General features: G+C 60.4%; 2 protein-coding genes across 2 annotated transcripts in view; one reads left to right on the forward strand and one right to left on the reverse strand.

Annotated features, from left to right (window-relative positions):
• VASN (vasorin) overlaps positions 1-9,696 on the reverse strand; it is an 11,208-nt gene extending 1,512 nt beyond the window's left edge. The window contains 2 exon segments of the mRNA XM_077762525.1: positions 1-1,185; positions 9,587-9,696. The exon segment at positions 1-1,185 is cut by the window's left edge and continues 7 nt beyond it. Of these exon segments, the coding sequence (XP_077618651.1) occupies positions 1-1,175 (1,175 nt within the window). The 5' untranslated portion in view covers positions 1,176-1,185; positions 9,587-9,696.
• CORO7 (coronin 7) overlaps positions 1-14,551 on the forward strand; it is a 39,389-nt gene that overhangs the window by 17,341 nt on the left and 7,497 nt on the right. Inside the window, exon 5 of the mRNA XM_077762524.1 lies at positions 14,224-14,278. Coding sequence (XP_077618650.1) covers positions 14,224-14,278 — 55 coding nt within the window. The remainder of the gene's footprint in view (positions 1-14,223; positions 14,279-14,551) is intronic.

Raw genomic sequence — 14,551 nt, forward strand, 5'->3', positions numbered from 1 at the left:
AGGCTGGGGGTGGCAGGCTCCCTGGGGCTGAGCCAGGTGGGAGCTGGACTGGAAGGTGAGAGGGTTGGCCCCCACGCCACGGGCTTTGTGGTGGGTGCCGTGGCTGTGGTGGTGGTGGCTGGGCAGCCAAAGTCAGCATATTCAAGGTCCAGGAGCAGCCGGCCAGCGTTCTTGGGTGGGAAGTGGCAGCGCGTCTCCTCTGGGCTAGCCAGGGCCACACGGCTCTCCCGCACCCAAGGGCCAAACCAGCTCAGGGGACACACGCAGTTGAAGGGGTTGCGGGCGGCTGCCAGGAGCCGCAGGCGGGGGAAGAGGCTAGAGAGCTCGTGTGGGAGCGCCTGCAGGCTCAGGTTGCTCAAGTCCAGCTCTTGCAGGGCCACCAGGCCGGCCAGGCTCTCGGGCCGCAGCTGGGCAATGTGGGTGTTACCAGCCAGCCGCAGGCGCGTCAGCCCCCGCAGGCCCTGGATGGCTGGTGGGACTCGCTCCAGCTGGTTGTCGGACACATCCAGGTCGTGGAGGTTGCGTAAGCGGCCAAAGAGCCCCTCGTCCAGCCGCCGCAGCCCCAGGCCGGCCAGCCTCAGTGCCTCCACATTGGCAGTGTCCAAGGTGCCAGGCTCCAGGGCCGGGAGGCTGTTGTGGCTGAGGTCGAGCAGCAGCAGGTGCGGCAGGCGCAGTGGGGGCAGGGCCCGCAGCTCGTTGTCCTGCAGCTTGAGCTCCAGGAGGCTGTCGAGTGTGTCAAAGGCTCCCGGCTGGATGTGGCGGATGCGGTTCTTGCCCAGGTAGAGGCGCTCCAGGCGCCGCAGGCCGCGGAAGGTCTCATTGGTGATCACGCGCAGCCTGTTGGCAGTCAGGTCCAGGTTGCTGAGGTTGGCAAGTGGCTGGAAGACCCCGCCAGGCAGGCTAGCAATCTGGTTCTGTGACAGGTCCAGGAGCTGCAGCCCCAGCAGGCCGGTAAAGCTGCTTGTGTCGAGTGTGGTGATGCCATTCTCAAAGACATACAGGCTTGTGGTGTCCAGTGGCACATCCCGGGGCACCGTGATTCCCTGGCGGGCGGCACAGAAGACCGTCTGCGGCTGGTTGCACTGGCAGCCAGTTGGGCAGCTCTGCACTCCGGAGCCTGGGGCCAGCAGCAGCAGCAGCAGCAGCAGCTGGGGCAGGGGGATTCTGGGGTACATCTTCTGGATCCTGGGAGCAGAGAAGCAGTAGAGACAGGAGACCATGAGTCACGGGCCCAGGGGACAGCCACACCAGGAAGGACCAAGAAGGGAATTCCCAGCCCCCTTCGTCACTCTCTGCCCCCAAATCCGACAGCGCACAGTAGTTATGAGTCAGGTCCCCAGTGCCCTGGCCTCGTTCCTGCCCTGGCCCCATCACTCCCTCTCTGAGTGACTTCAAGCAGTCACATGACTTTGTTAGGATATCAGTTGCTACTTCCTGTGCTGTCACCAGGGTTTAGTGGGCTGATGTGCACAGGGAGGCTGGCCCCCAAACACTCAGTAACCATGAAAATCCTCTTCTTAACCCCAGCCCTTTTGCCTCTGTGGCTCAGGGAGAACGCATGGTCAGAAAGTATCAGGCTCTGTGCCCTCCCTGCAGTTCCAGCCCCCCCCTCCCCCCCCGCTGAAGTGTTCAGGTCAGGAGGGAGCATGGTGGGTCCTAGAGCGGCAGCCCCTCCCTACAGCGTCTGGGAGAGAAGGGGCGGGCGGCCAGTGCGTAAGCAGAGAAGCTGACTGCCCTGCACCGCTGGCCCCTGCCTCCACGCTCTGTGTCCTCCAAGCGAGGAGAGACCGCAGCGGGAAGACTTCACACGGAAACTATGGGATCCGTGTTTTTCCATTTATGAAGTCAGACCTGCCCCATATGGGAGCTGAGGGCCAGCCAGGACTTGGCCAGGGTGGGGGACACTCCTAGAGGAGGGGGCAGAGGAGGGCCTGAGCCATTGGCAGGTGTCCCCCTGTGTGTGTGGGGGGGGGCAGGGAGACAGGGAACCCTGGTCTTCAGATCCCCCATCTGAGGTGCGATGACAGATCTAGAGGTGGGGGGTCCTGGCCTCCCTGGACTGACCTGGGGGCAGGCGGAGGGACACTGGTTGCAAGGTGGCCCCAGAAACAGGGCTGAGTCTAGAAACATTCTGCAGATTGGTTCATCTGCTCTTTCTTGGGGTCTGCTCTGGCCAGAACACTGAGAATGAGCGGCAGGCAGGTCTTCCCTCCTGTTAGCACACTGAGCATTTACAGTCCCCTTGCATGGTGCCCCCCACAGCCACAGCAGGTGGAAACTATTCTCGCTGCTCCCAGATGACAGGAGAGAGGGGGACTCCAGGAGGTGCAGTGACTTGCTGCCTTCCCACTGCCGGGAAATCTGAGCTGGAGCCCAGGTCCTTAACCACGTCCAGGTGCAGCTAGGCTTGCAGCCTGTGATGGTCCTGCCCTCCTGATGTGGGGCCCGGTCCTGCCCAGGGTGGTGGGGGCCTCCCTTGGCTGCTCCGGGCCCCAGCTCGTAGCTGGAACTGCTCAAGACAGAATGGGGCCATAGCACGGGGCCCCCCTTTACTCAGGATCCTGCGGAGAGCCCAGGGGCCACCTTAGCAGCAGTCCCCACTCTCTGGGCCCCTAGAGTCCCTGAGGCCGGCACTCCTCCCCTCCAGGCGCCTTCTGCTCACACAAGGGCCTTTTGTGCTGGGCCTCAGCCTCCCCTTCCCCCATGCCTGCCAGCCATCAGGCCATGGCAGATAANCGGGCTCCTCCCCCAGGAACATTGGCTCCTGCAATGTGACACAGAAGAGGGGGGCCGGTGGTCCCAGGACAGACTAGACAAGTCCCCGGGGAGACCAGCTCTAGGTAAAGGCCTATTACCCAGGTTGGCCCCACCCTGCAGGGTCCCCTCTGCCAGGGAAGTGGGTCTCTGAGCCTCTGCCCCCTTAGTTAACACCAACGACCACTTTTCAGAGGCCAACCAGGAAGACCTTCCTCGACCTCTAGCTGGTGCCCCTTCCCTGGCTGTCTAAGGTCCTTGGCTTTACCACCCCCACCCTGAGGGGAGACCCTGCCTGCTCGCATGTGTCCCAGAGCATGCCTAGCTCACCTTTGCTGAGTGAGCGTTGGGGCAGGGCCTCATGCTGAACGTCAGATGATGCTTGGACCAGAACCTGGAAGGCCTCGTGACCCCCTGGCCCTGCCGGCACCATCCCAAGGGGGCTACGTGCACCGCACCCAGCCTCCTCCCCGGAGTGGACCCGCTCCACCCTCACTGACTCAGAAGGCATCGGGTGTGGCCCGGCCTCCAGATGTGGGCTGTGTGCGACCCCCACCCCCACATCCACGTGTGGGGTGAGCTGCTTCCCCCTGAATCAGCCCTCCCCATGGGGCAGGCAGGGTCAGGAAAGGAGCAGCCAGGCTCCAGGGTGGGAGGGAACCCTACACGTGGCCACCCCTGCGGCTTCAGCTCCCTCTGGGCTTTGTATAAGGTCGTAGTTAAGAGCTCATTCTCCAGTCAGGCAGCCTGGACCAGGGGCATCCCAGCCATGAGGCATTAGACCTCGGCTTTCTCTCAGAGCCTCTGTTTCTTCGCTGTCTGCCCAGGCGTTTCAGTCAGCACCTCCTAGGACTGGGAGTGCTTAAACACGGAGCGGAGCTGGGCGTGGCCCCTGGGGGCCTAGGGTGCATGCTGGAGGGCGTTCCCTGGTCTACACTGAGGAGGGGCATCTGCCTGGGCTCTGGGCTTCACCCCAGAATCTGGTGGCCCTTTAAATCAATAGTCATCACAGGGGAGGGAGGCAGGGTCGCTGTAGTCTGTCTAGCCACAAAGTGGCAATCTGGCCGCGTTGGTGGGCAGCAGGCGGTGGGTCAGAACAAGAGCAGTTGGCATCCTGGGCTGGGGAGATCCCAGCAGGCAGCAGCTAGGATGCAGAGCCCTGCTCCACCGGCCCAGCGAGGAGTTGGCACTGGGGCTTTGGGAAATGGGAAGGTGGGTGCTGGCAGCTCTGGGGGCTCCGCCATGGGCTGTCCTGGCACCAAGAGTAGACCACATAGCCCCTAGAAGGGACCCGGAAGGTGAAGCCTGACCGTGGAGGGCGTGGGCAGCAGAGGAGCAGGAGATAGAGGCCTGAGTGTGGGCCCAGCGTCAGCCCCTAAACAGCTTCCCAAGTCCCTGTTCACTTCTGGGCCCCATTTTCACCCCAGCCCTGCCTCACTCTCTGCAGTTGTTCTGAGCACCCAGAGTTGTAGTTTTGTGTTGTTCTGTTTGTTTTTAAATGGGGAAGTTCTTTTAACAAGTTCTGGGAGCGACTCCGCCTGTTGGGGCTCGTTCTGGTGTGTGTGTGCTTTGGGGGTGGGGTATCTCATGGGAGGTCACGGCTGCCCTGGCCATTGCAATTCTAGCAGCTCTGAAGGACCAGGGGCCTGGGCTTTGATATCTGATCTGCTGACCCGAGGCAGGGAGGTGGGACCTTTCCCTCTGCAGAGGGTGAGGGGAGACATCTATAGGCAGCCCTGGGGCTTGGGGGGGTGGGGTGGGAAGGGCGGTGGGAGGAAGGCAAAGGGTCCAGGTCTTTTCTCTTACACCTGGACTCTGCAGCCTTACCGTGGCCTGGCCCCACCATGGTGTGATGTGAAGAGGCAGGAAACAGAGGCCCAGGCTCTTGCTGCTGGCCTTGCTGCCCTCCAGGGGACAGTTGCTGGGATGGGGCTTTAAGGTCCCACTGTCCACAGTCCCAGCCTGGCTGCGGGAGAGCCTGGCCATGGCCCTTCACTTCCCTTCCCATCTGTGAAGGCGGGGAGCGGGGAGGTTCTGGTTATAGCACCTCATTGTCAGGGCTCTTTAGTTTGTACTTGGAGCACTTGCTAAGTGCTCGGTAAACATTAGTTACTGAAGGTGTTACCCATAGAACCTGAGCCCGACCTTCAGCACATACAGGGTGAGGATGCCATGGTGTGAGAGGGGTTTCATGCCACTTTCAGCACAGACCAGAGGTCCCCTGGGTCCAGGGTGAGGACTCCATGCAGAAATTGCCCTCTGTCCTCCACCCTCAGGTATGGGAGAGTAGGAGTTGAAGACAGCGAGTGATGAGGTGTGTTTTTAATTCTGCAAGTGAGTAGGGGAGTGAGCTGACCTTTGGCCAGCCCCCTTCAACATATGACCAGGAGGTGGGGGAAGGGAACAGAGGGAAGAGCTCTTAGGAGGACCCTGGTCCCCCCACCCACCTGTGAGTGTGGGGAGCACCTGGAGGCACCCACTGACACACAGGCACTGACTGGGTCAGGCAGGGACTGATGAGTGGGTGGAACCCAGGCATTTGTAACCACATCAGACCTTAGGCTGCTCATCTCACTGCTCCTGGGGAAGGGCACGAGGCTGGGGAGGGAATAGGGTCAGACAGACAAACAGATGAGGCCAGCACAGCCCCTTCCTGTGCCAGACACTACAAAGTGGGTGCAGGGGTCAGGTGCTGCAGGTCTGACCCTGAGACTCTGGGCCTCTGGCTCTCAGTGCTGCGCCCCCCCCACCCCCCACCCCAGGCTAAGTACTGCTGGCCAGGCCTGGCAGGAGCCCAGCCCAGGAGTCTGCCAACCCCCCAGGCAGGCGGGGACCATGCCGGCGGCCAGGACGGCTGGCTCCAGTTTCGCTGACGTGTCTGAGGAGGCTCAGAGCCTGGGCTGGGTCCGCCTATCTCCCCATCCCTGGGGCACAGCAAAGCAGAGAGGTCAGAGTCTCTGTCCTGGGCCCTTAGGGGAAGGGGCTGAGGTGGGGGTGGCGGCCTTAGTCTGACCCTGTGATGAAGCTGGGAGTCCTTACTAGTCTCGGCCTCTCTGCCTTACTCTTTTTACCGCCGCAGCCAGCTCTGCTCGTTCTACAGATGAGGCCCCCACAGACTTCATGACCCCATCCAGTTTTCTTCCCTTTCTGGGTTTCTGTCTCCCACCTATAACCCCAGGGCTTTCTCAACCCCAGCTGCACATCAGAATCACCTGGGAAGCTTTGGAAAGTTCCTGATGCCTCACCACCACCACCACCACTACCACCCTTGCCCCCAACCCCAGCCAATTAAATGAGAATTTCTGGGATAAGGCCCAGGCAGAATTGTGTTTGGGAAAAGCTCTTTGGGGGAGTCGCCCCTATTGGGTTCAGATGCTGGGGCAGAAGATTGCAAAGGAAGACAGTCTGATTGTCAGCTTTATCTCCTCATCCGAGGAGGGGTCTGGATCCCCCAAAAATGTGGCAGGGGTGGCTGGCTGGCAGCACTAAAAGAGCAGGAGCTGGGCCCTCATCCCCACTGCCCCCACTCCCCCAAGACTGGCCCCAAGTGGCTGCCTTCCTTGGCACCATGGGTGACTTGGCAGCTACCAGACCTGTCAGCCCAGGGCTGGGACACCAGTGACTAAAGCCATTCGCTCAAGTGGGCCCTCAGGGTGGCGAGATATGTCATTTCAGTCAGGAGAGGTGCCACTCTTGTTGGGAGTGGACACCTGCTGCCCCGGGAGCTATTTGGTGGCCATGGCCCAACTAGAAATGGGCCAGTCCACATGCCACCATCTGCACACACAGGTGTGATGCCACGGGGCTGGGCCCAGTCAGACACAGGCCTGCCTTGCTGCCCTGTCCCCACCCAGGGCCAAGCATTCATCAGGGAAGGCCCTAACCCTGCAATTAACCCTGAATTTGCCAGAGGAAGACCTTAGTCACCAAGGGAGGCCACTAGCCCAAGCCTGCTGGGCCCAGGGTTTCTGGGGCCTAGGCAGGGACTGAGAAGGAAGTGGCCCTAGAGGAATCTTGCCCTTCTCATTCTTGCCATGCCCAAGTTTCTCAGTTTCCTTGTGGCAGAAGTGTCCCTTCCTGGGGTCCATGAGCTGCTCGGGAGCCACACCCCAGCCCCCTGAGCCTGGGTCTCTCACTTCTTACTGCTGCCCATCCAGGCCCAGGGCCAGTAGGGGCCCCAGTGACTGCCCCAGTCCCAGCCCCAACCCCCAGCCCCAGCCTCTTCTCAGTGCAAGCCAGCTCTCTCCTCCCTCTTTAATTAAATCTCTCAGGCAGCCGCGGAAGAATGTCAGAGCCTTATTACATTCCCCTGGAGGAGACTGGTTGGGGGGACCGTCCCCAACCTGGAGAACTGGCCCCTTGCCTGCCTCTATCCCCCAAAACCAAGGTGGTTCAAGGGAGCCTGCTTCAGCCTCCTCATACCCAGAGAGGCTGGAATGAGGAAAAGTGGGGGAGGCCTGAGGGCCTGGCTGGCTAGGCGGCCCAGCCAGCTGAGGGAAAGCAATCCGGCTGACTCTGGAATGTGGAAACCGATAAAAGGAAGAAGGCTGAGCCCCTGTCCGCCTGTGGTGCAGTCAGACTCCCGCAGCACCCCTGCCCGCCCCCAAACACAACCCCGTTGCAGTCACGCGCGCGCAGACACATGCCCACGCCAGACACACGCCCACTGGGCTGTGCTCTGACACACACACAGACACACACACACACACACACCCTCACCCTCACCCTCACCCTCCCCCTTCTCCAAGAAATCTTGCAAATTCCACAGCAGTGAGGGGAGCTGGTTTTCTTGGCAGTACAGAGCCTTGGGCTCCCTGGCTCAGGGAGGGATTCTTAAGGGGAGCTGAGGGGGGCTACAGGAGGGGTCACTAACCGGGTTAGGTGGCATTGCTGCCCTTTCCAAGAGCTCAGGGCCTGCCAGTGGTCAGGGATGCTTCTGTGGGACAGACCCACCCTAGCCTTCTCTCTGGTCATCAAGGGGGACTGGCTGGCTGGCCTGCTGAGGTGGGAGCTGCTTCCTGGGCCCAGCTGAGACCCCATTTTCCTGTTCCCAGGAACTGCCCAGCTCAGGGATGGGGTTCACTTATAAGACCCCATGAGAACTCAGATGTCTCTACGTGGTACTTGCTCCAGCTCCCCCAGGGCAGTAGCGGGGGTGTCAGGAATGGGAGGCAGAGACTGTGGACCCATCTGCCCAGGGCATCTCCGTGCCTGCCAGAGGAGGCTTCCTAAGGAGAGCACAGGTCTGGGCAGTGTCTGAGGGGCTTCTTGTGTTCAATCCTCCCTCCCCCATTTCCAGAGTGTGGAGAAAGCTGTGCCATCCCGGCAAATGCCCTGGGACTGCAGCCCCCCACCGACTCCATCTGACCTTCTGGACCTACAAGTCCCAGGGTAGCTGTTTTAGTCTGCACCTGGGGGAGGTGGGGACAGGCAGTGCCCGGGCCCCCAGCCTGGCACGTGTGTGCTCATCCTCCCTCCCTGGGCCAGATAATGGTCTGGAGGGAATCCAGCTGGGCTGCTCATTACCAGAGCCCTCTTCCTGCCTCTGACACTCTGTTTACAGAAGCTCCGGGGGCTGATTCCCCTGGGAGAAGACAGCCAACCCAGGGGACTGCTCTCCCATCCCCCCACCAGCCTGCTTTATCCCTTTTGGGCCTTGCCAGCAGCTGGGCCCATACTGGACTTTGCTGCCCTCTGAGCCAGCTCAAATGGACCCCACTTGGAGGGCACCCACCTAGCTGCCCTTCTATGCTCCCAACACCCAAAGTCCAGCCTTAGTGGGAAGGAACCTTTAACATTTAGTACAGTTACCCAGCCCCAGAAGCTTTTGGCCTGGGGAAGAGGGCTCTGCGTCCTGGTGCCTCTTCCAGAACCTCACCTGTCCTTGCCAAAAGGCAAGCAGGGGGATCCTGGGACCCCCCCCAGGCCATTTCCTCCTCCCCACCTTGCAGACTCCACCCCTGGGCCCCAGCAGGAGAGGCAGTCAGTGACCGTAGTGTGGTAATCTTTAACGAATGGGGGCAAGGCAGAATGGTTGGCACCAACTGCCTGGCCTGCCAGTGACCACAGGGGACCTCAGCAGCCCTCAGGCCCCAGAGCTGCCAGCCCAGGGACACAAAGGACTAAGCTGGCTCCAGGCCATTGGGTTCATAGCCCAAGCAGAGCCCTGTCCATGGCAGAGACGGGGCACCGTAGTATCTGGAAAATGAAGGGCCCCAGCCAGCCAAGGACTGTCCCTCGTGCCCTGTGGGCCATCAAATATTTCTTAGCCACCCCGACTCCTCCCCAGGGCTGCATGCTTGTTGGCCCCCTGGCTCTGCCCTGGGTGACAGGGTCCTCAGTACCCCAGGCGGCCAATCTGAACAGATCTGCACAGGGGCACTGAGGGCTCCAGGCCCAGAACCAGAGTGTCCCACTCCAGGAGGTAAAAGTAACCCAAGACTATGGCTTGGCTATCCCCTCAAAGGGGTTTGATTCATAAAACTGGTCATGCCGGAGGGCCCAGCCGTGGGAGGAGGAAGCGAGGGAGGGGGTGTTTATTTTGTCTGCTCGCAGCCCTGCCGGCTACTGGCCCGTGAGCCTTGTAAGCGCGCGGGCTGTGGGGCTGTCCGGGACTGCAGGAGGAGGGGGCGACTCGGGCGCGGGCAGAGGGTGTGCAAGGGGCCCGCCTGCCCTGCGCCCGGGTGATCGTGCGAGGCTGGGGGGCGCGTGTCCGTCCTGAGTGCGTGTACGCGCGAGAAGGGGGTTCGCGCGCGTGATCGGAGCATTGCACCGCCCGCCCCATAGCGCCCCCCGTCTCCATCCGCAACGCCCCAGCCTGGCAGACACTCACCGGGCGGCGGCGGGAGCCGGGCGGAGTGGGCCGGCCGGCCTGGAGGGGTCCTGGGTTCCAGGGTCTCGAGGCAGCAGCGTCCGTGTCTCCCCGCCCTGGGTTTGGGCTGCGGAGTCGGCCGGCGGGAGGCGGGTCGCACTTTAAGGACAGGGGGCGGGGCCTCTCCCCACGGGGCGGGGCGGGGCCGCCAGAGACCCGCCTCCTCTCTCCGCCGAAGGGGTCGTTGGTGCAGCCTAATGCATACTCCACCCCCTGACTGAGGGAATTAGGAGTCCCGCGCTCCAGTCTGGTCTGCCACTAGTTCGCCATATAACCCTGGGCGGGCCCCTGTTTTTCGTGTAAAAAGCAAGAGAATATTGAGGCCAAGAGTCCCAAGCCCGGATGCCTATGACGCACCAGGCAGGTGGTATAAATGTAATACAAACTTGAGGAGCAGACCCCAGAGCTTGTGGGGACCTGGAGAGGCTAGGGTGGGTGGGTGAGGGTTGGTGTAAGGGCTCAGCCCCTGTGACCTGCCCCCGGGTCTGCCAGAGTTTCAGGTTTTTCAAGAGAAACTGGAAATCTGTTTTTTTGTTTTTTTGGGGTTTTTTTAGGTGAAATCTCTCAGTGTGTTACTGTTGGTAGCTAATTTCAATTTCAAAAACTTTTGGGCAGGGCACACAGAACCTTCTAAGAGCCTCCTAAGTACAATCTCTAATGCCGAATCTGAGTTCGGGGGTGCTTTTAGCCATGAGGGCTTTCAAGGAGCTGAGCATCTCTGGACCACCTTCCCCACACTTTAGATGAAGGGACTGAGACGCAGGAAGGGAAGTGAACGTCTGCCCAAGGCCCCACTGTTACTATTGTGCTGGACAGGGTGGGATGAGCTGGGAGGTTGGGCCTCACTGTCAGTGGGTTGGGCCTGGGTGCAGCTGATGGTGGCCCTTGACAGGCAGAAGCAATGGGTGCCAGGGACTGGACTAGTCCAGAAAAATCCCCTGCCTTAGAGTATTCCAGGAAAATGCTCTGCCCTCCTCCTCCATGCTTGTGGCCAGAATCATGCCTCAGGCTTTGGGGACCAGCTCAGCTCCCAGCTCCCAGAAGCCCTAGGGGTACTTGCCATCCCCTCCATCCTGGCCTGCACCACATGCTTTTCTTGGTGTATGTACATTTGGGGCATGACTTGTGAGCCTCTGCTCCTGGGCCAGTGCTGGCTTTCTGGTGTGTTTCATTTGGCTCGTTTGGGACTTTTGAAAACTTTGAAGCCATTGCCAACATTGAAAAATCCAGTGGTTTCACATTAAAATGGGACTTCCCTGCTTGCCCTTCAGTAGGAACTCTGGGCAAGGGCCGAGAAGTAGCTTTCCCTGCTGATGGAGGCTGAGGTTCACTGGCCACCCCAGTCCCCACAACTCCCAGGTGTCTTCCACCAGGGGTGCTCCAACCGCTCACACTCCCCGGAAGCATTTGAGGTTGCAGTGGGTACTGTGTGGTGTGGGTCAGATGGCCCTGTGTCCCCTAAAGCCTCAGGAGGGTCTACAGATGCCCCTGGGTATGGTGCTCCAGCTTGCCTTTCCCCAAGGAACAGGACTTTCTGACAGGCCCTAAAGCTTCTCGCCTCCCTATCCAGAGAGCCCACCCACCTGCCTAAAGGGTCCACCCACTACCCCAAAGCTGGGCCTGGACTTACACATGCCATGCTACTACTCACCCAGAGGTTCACAGGCAGCTTCCAGGGGACTCCCTCCCCAGTTTTTCCATTCTCTCCTCATATGGCCTCAAGGTACTACCCTCCAACCCCCCTGCTTAGAGCCTGGTTCTAAGGGAGTGTGGGCCTAGGATTGGTCCAACAGGGTCTCAGCTGCCCAGCCTGAGTAACAGGGACAGATCCAAGAGATCTGGACTGCTTTGGACCGCTGGTGATGCCAGAATGTCTAGGTTGGTGGGGCTGAAGGGGAGAGATATGCTGCCAGGGAGAACCAGAGAACTCTTAAAACTGCTTTTCCTGGCAGGCAGTACTTCCTGTGCTAATTGCAGGAATATTAGGAAAGCTGATGAGATTATCAGGCACCAGCCTCTCCCTCATGTGACCTGGTACCTGTATCTTCTGGGATTTGGGCCTGGAGGTAGGGGCCCAATCTAGGCTCTAGACCTTCTATGACTTTGGGTCTGGGGCAGACCCCTGGACCTGGGTCAGAGCCCTTTCCAGTGGCAGGCCCAGATGTCAGCCCTGCCCCATACCATGACAGCGGGAGAGATGCCAGCTCTTACCACCTCTGGTGGCCCTCTGCCAGGCAGGAACTATGTTCTGCATTCCAGACCCAGACCTGGCTTGGATCTCTTCACAAGGCCGGGGGTCAGGCCCGTGCCGGCTGTTGGCCAACCCTTGGGGCTGGGTGCCATGACCCCATTTCCTGGCCTGTGCCTGTGGATGGCTCTGCCTGAGGCAAGGAAGACTGGCCTGACCTGTTGGGGGAGCCAGCCCTGCCCTCCATGACTTCCTGCCCCCGCGCCCCCCAGCCCCTGAGTCAGTGGGCGGGCCAGTTGGAGCTGATGGAGTGGGTGTGTGGGAAGGCCAGGTGGAGTATCTCGAGGAGGTGTGCGTGGAGCACAGATGAGCTGTCTATGCCACCCACAGGCCCGTTCCCCAGTTCCTGCCAAGGTGCCAGAGGTAGGGGGCGCCTCAGGAGTCCCTCTGTCCCAGTTACTCTCTGACGCTGCCCAGAGCCCATCATTCTTGTGTCTACCCTCTCCTGTCCATCTCCATATGGTGGTCTCTGCTTGGCACACGTCTCATCCTGCCTGCTGCACTTGAGACGTGTCATCAGCTTCTTGTTCCTTGTCCAATGGAGGGAGGCAAAATTCCCCTCCTCAGGTACCAGGCCCTGTTCTGTGTGGCCCCAACCCACCCCATCCTGAGGCTCATCCCCTCACCATCACTGCTTAAGCCGTCATCCACATCCTCCTTTGCCCTGTTCCTCACACCGCAAAGACCATTCCCCTGCCTGACATACCTGCAGGGCCTTTGCACATGCTGATCTTTCTACTTGGAACCCTCCCCTCTTGGGTGATTCCTCCTTACCTTTTGGGGCATATGGAACACCCTCTCCCCTGTGACCAGTAAGGGTCAGGTCCCCCTGGGTCTTTGCTGGCTATTCTCAGGGAACTTTTCTTTCATGTGTTTTGTGTGTTTGGGGAAGGGGGGCTCTGTCTGCCTCTCAGGCCAAGCTGTGAGCAACTTGAGGACAGAGATCGGGTCTTCTGCTCTCACTTCTACTTCTGGTCACACCTGCAGGCTGAGCCAAGGGCTGGGCACAGATAGTTCAGCAAAGGAATGAATGGGAATGAATGAGGGAGTGGATGAAAGTCTTGTTAGGGCTGCTGAAGGGATTTATTTCCAGCCCCCCTGGAGCCAGCATCAGCATGGAGGGGCACCCCAGGGCACACATCCACCTTGTCCCCTTGCCCAGCTGCTCCCCGACAGAAGACAATAGTCAGACCAGGTCAAGAAAGGCAATTCTGAGCCTGGCTTACCTTGCCAGCCCAAGGTAATTAGAGCCCTTGTTACTCACAGGTGACCAGCCCAGAGCACTCCAGGAAGCCGTGGAGACACCCATGGCCCCACCCAGCTTCCCAACCCACTCTGTGGCTTCCAGCAGGGTGGGGAGGGGAGGTGGGCAGCTGGCCAGAAAGGGGATGGATGAGGGAGGGGGACTTTGTTGCCTGGGTGAGGGTTGGATGCAGCTGCCACAGCTGGTGACCTCTGACCACTGGAAACACAATGAGGAAGGGGCTCTGTTTGAGGGTGAGTGTCAGCATTGGGGTGAGAGTTCCAGGCCTTCGGGTCCAGGGACATGGAATGAAAACCAAGAGAACAAATGGATGAAGGCACCTGTCAGACTTCTCTTGGACAGTGACAGCCCATTGGCCACAAAGTGGCAGGGGCGTTGGGGTGTATGTTCCCAGCCACTGTCCCCCACACAGAGCCCCCCTCGGGAACAGAGCAGGGACTGCAAGGATGCCCTGTGGTGAAGGGAGCCCTGTTCCAAGCCCCTGGCTTAGGCTTGGGCACAGGGGCTCAAAGTCATGTCGAGGGCGGGGGTCTGAGTCTCTAAGATATCAAAGAAGTCTGGGGTAACTGAGGAGGTGGCCCCCAAACCTTCGTGCAGGCCTGGTGCACCCAGGCCAACTGCATCGGGCAGGGTGGAGGGAGTCCCCGGTTCTAGCACGCCTCCTCATCTTCCCTGGGAACTTTGGCGTGATGCCCAGGTCGGCCAAGGTGACTGGACCAGAGACAACGTGTGTGGGGCCTTCCTGGAGCCAGTGGGCCAGGGACGGAGCTTGGGACTGAGGTGTGGAAAGAGGGCCCTGCTCCCTTATGCCCAGAGCCCATGCAAGTCCCGGAATGCAGGGGGTGGGCAGATGGAGGACCCAGGGCTAGAAAGCCTAGAACATGGGGAAGTGCTCAGCCTGTAGCCAGCCCTGGAAGAGAGGAGTAGCGGGGAGCAGGCTAGACACAGCTAGAGGGGCCATGTCACTCCAGCCAGTGGGGTGTATGGCCTGAGCCCCTGGCTGGGGTCACGAGGCCACCAGCTCCCCAGCTGCCCGTCAGGCACAGTGGTTGGCTGCATCCTGCCCACCAGCCCTCTCTCCCTCAGGTCTCTGATGCCCCTGCTGGACCCGGACTCCGGGCTCCTGGTGCTGGCAGGAAAGGTGCGTGAGAAGCTGGAGTGCCATGCCCATCCACATCACCGCCCCCCCCAGGGTGGCCAGGCCAGCCCCCAACCTTTGATCTAGCCAGCCTGCTGGGAGACAGCAAGATGCCGTCCACCCCTGCCAGGCTGAGTGGCCTTCAGGTCGGCGTGACTGTAACTCCCAAGAATGTCAGCTTTGTGGATAAGGCCAACAATCAAGCAGTGTTAGCCCACAGCGGGCGCTCTGTAAACCCCGAATGTGCCCTGTTCTTATTCTGTGTGCGGTGAAGTC

The sequence above is a fragment of the Crocuta crocuta genome, unplaced genomic scaffold (genome assembly GCF_008692635.1).
Source record: "Crocuta crocuta isolate KB4526 unplaced genomic scaffold, BGI_CrCroc_1.0 scaffold234, whole genome shotgun sequence".
In the NCBI taxonomy this organism is placed as follows: domain Eukaryota; kingdom Metazoa; phylum Chordata; class Mammalia; order Carnivora; family Hyaenidae; genus Crocuta; species Crocuta crocuta.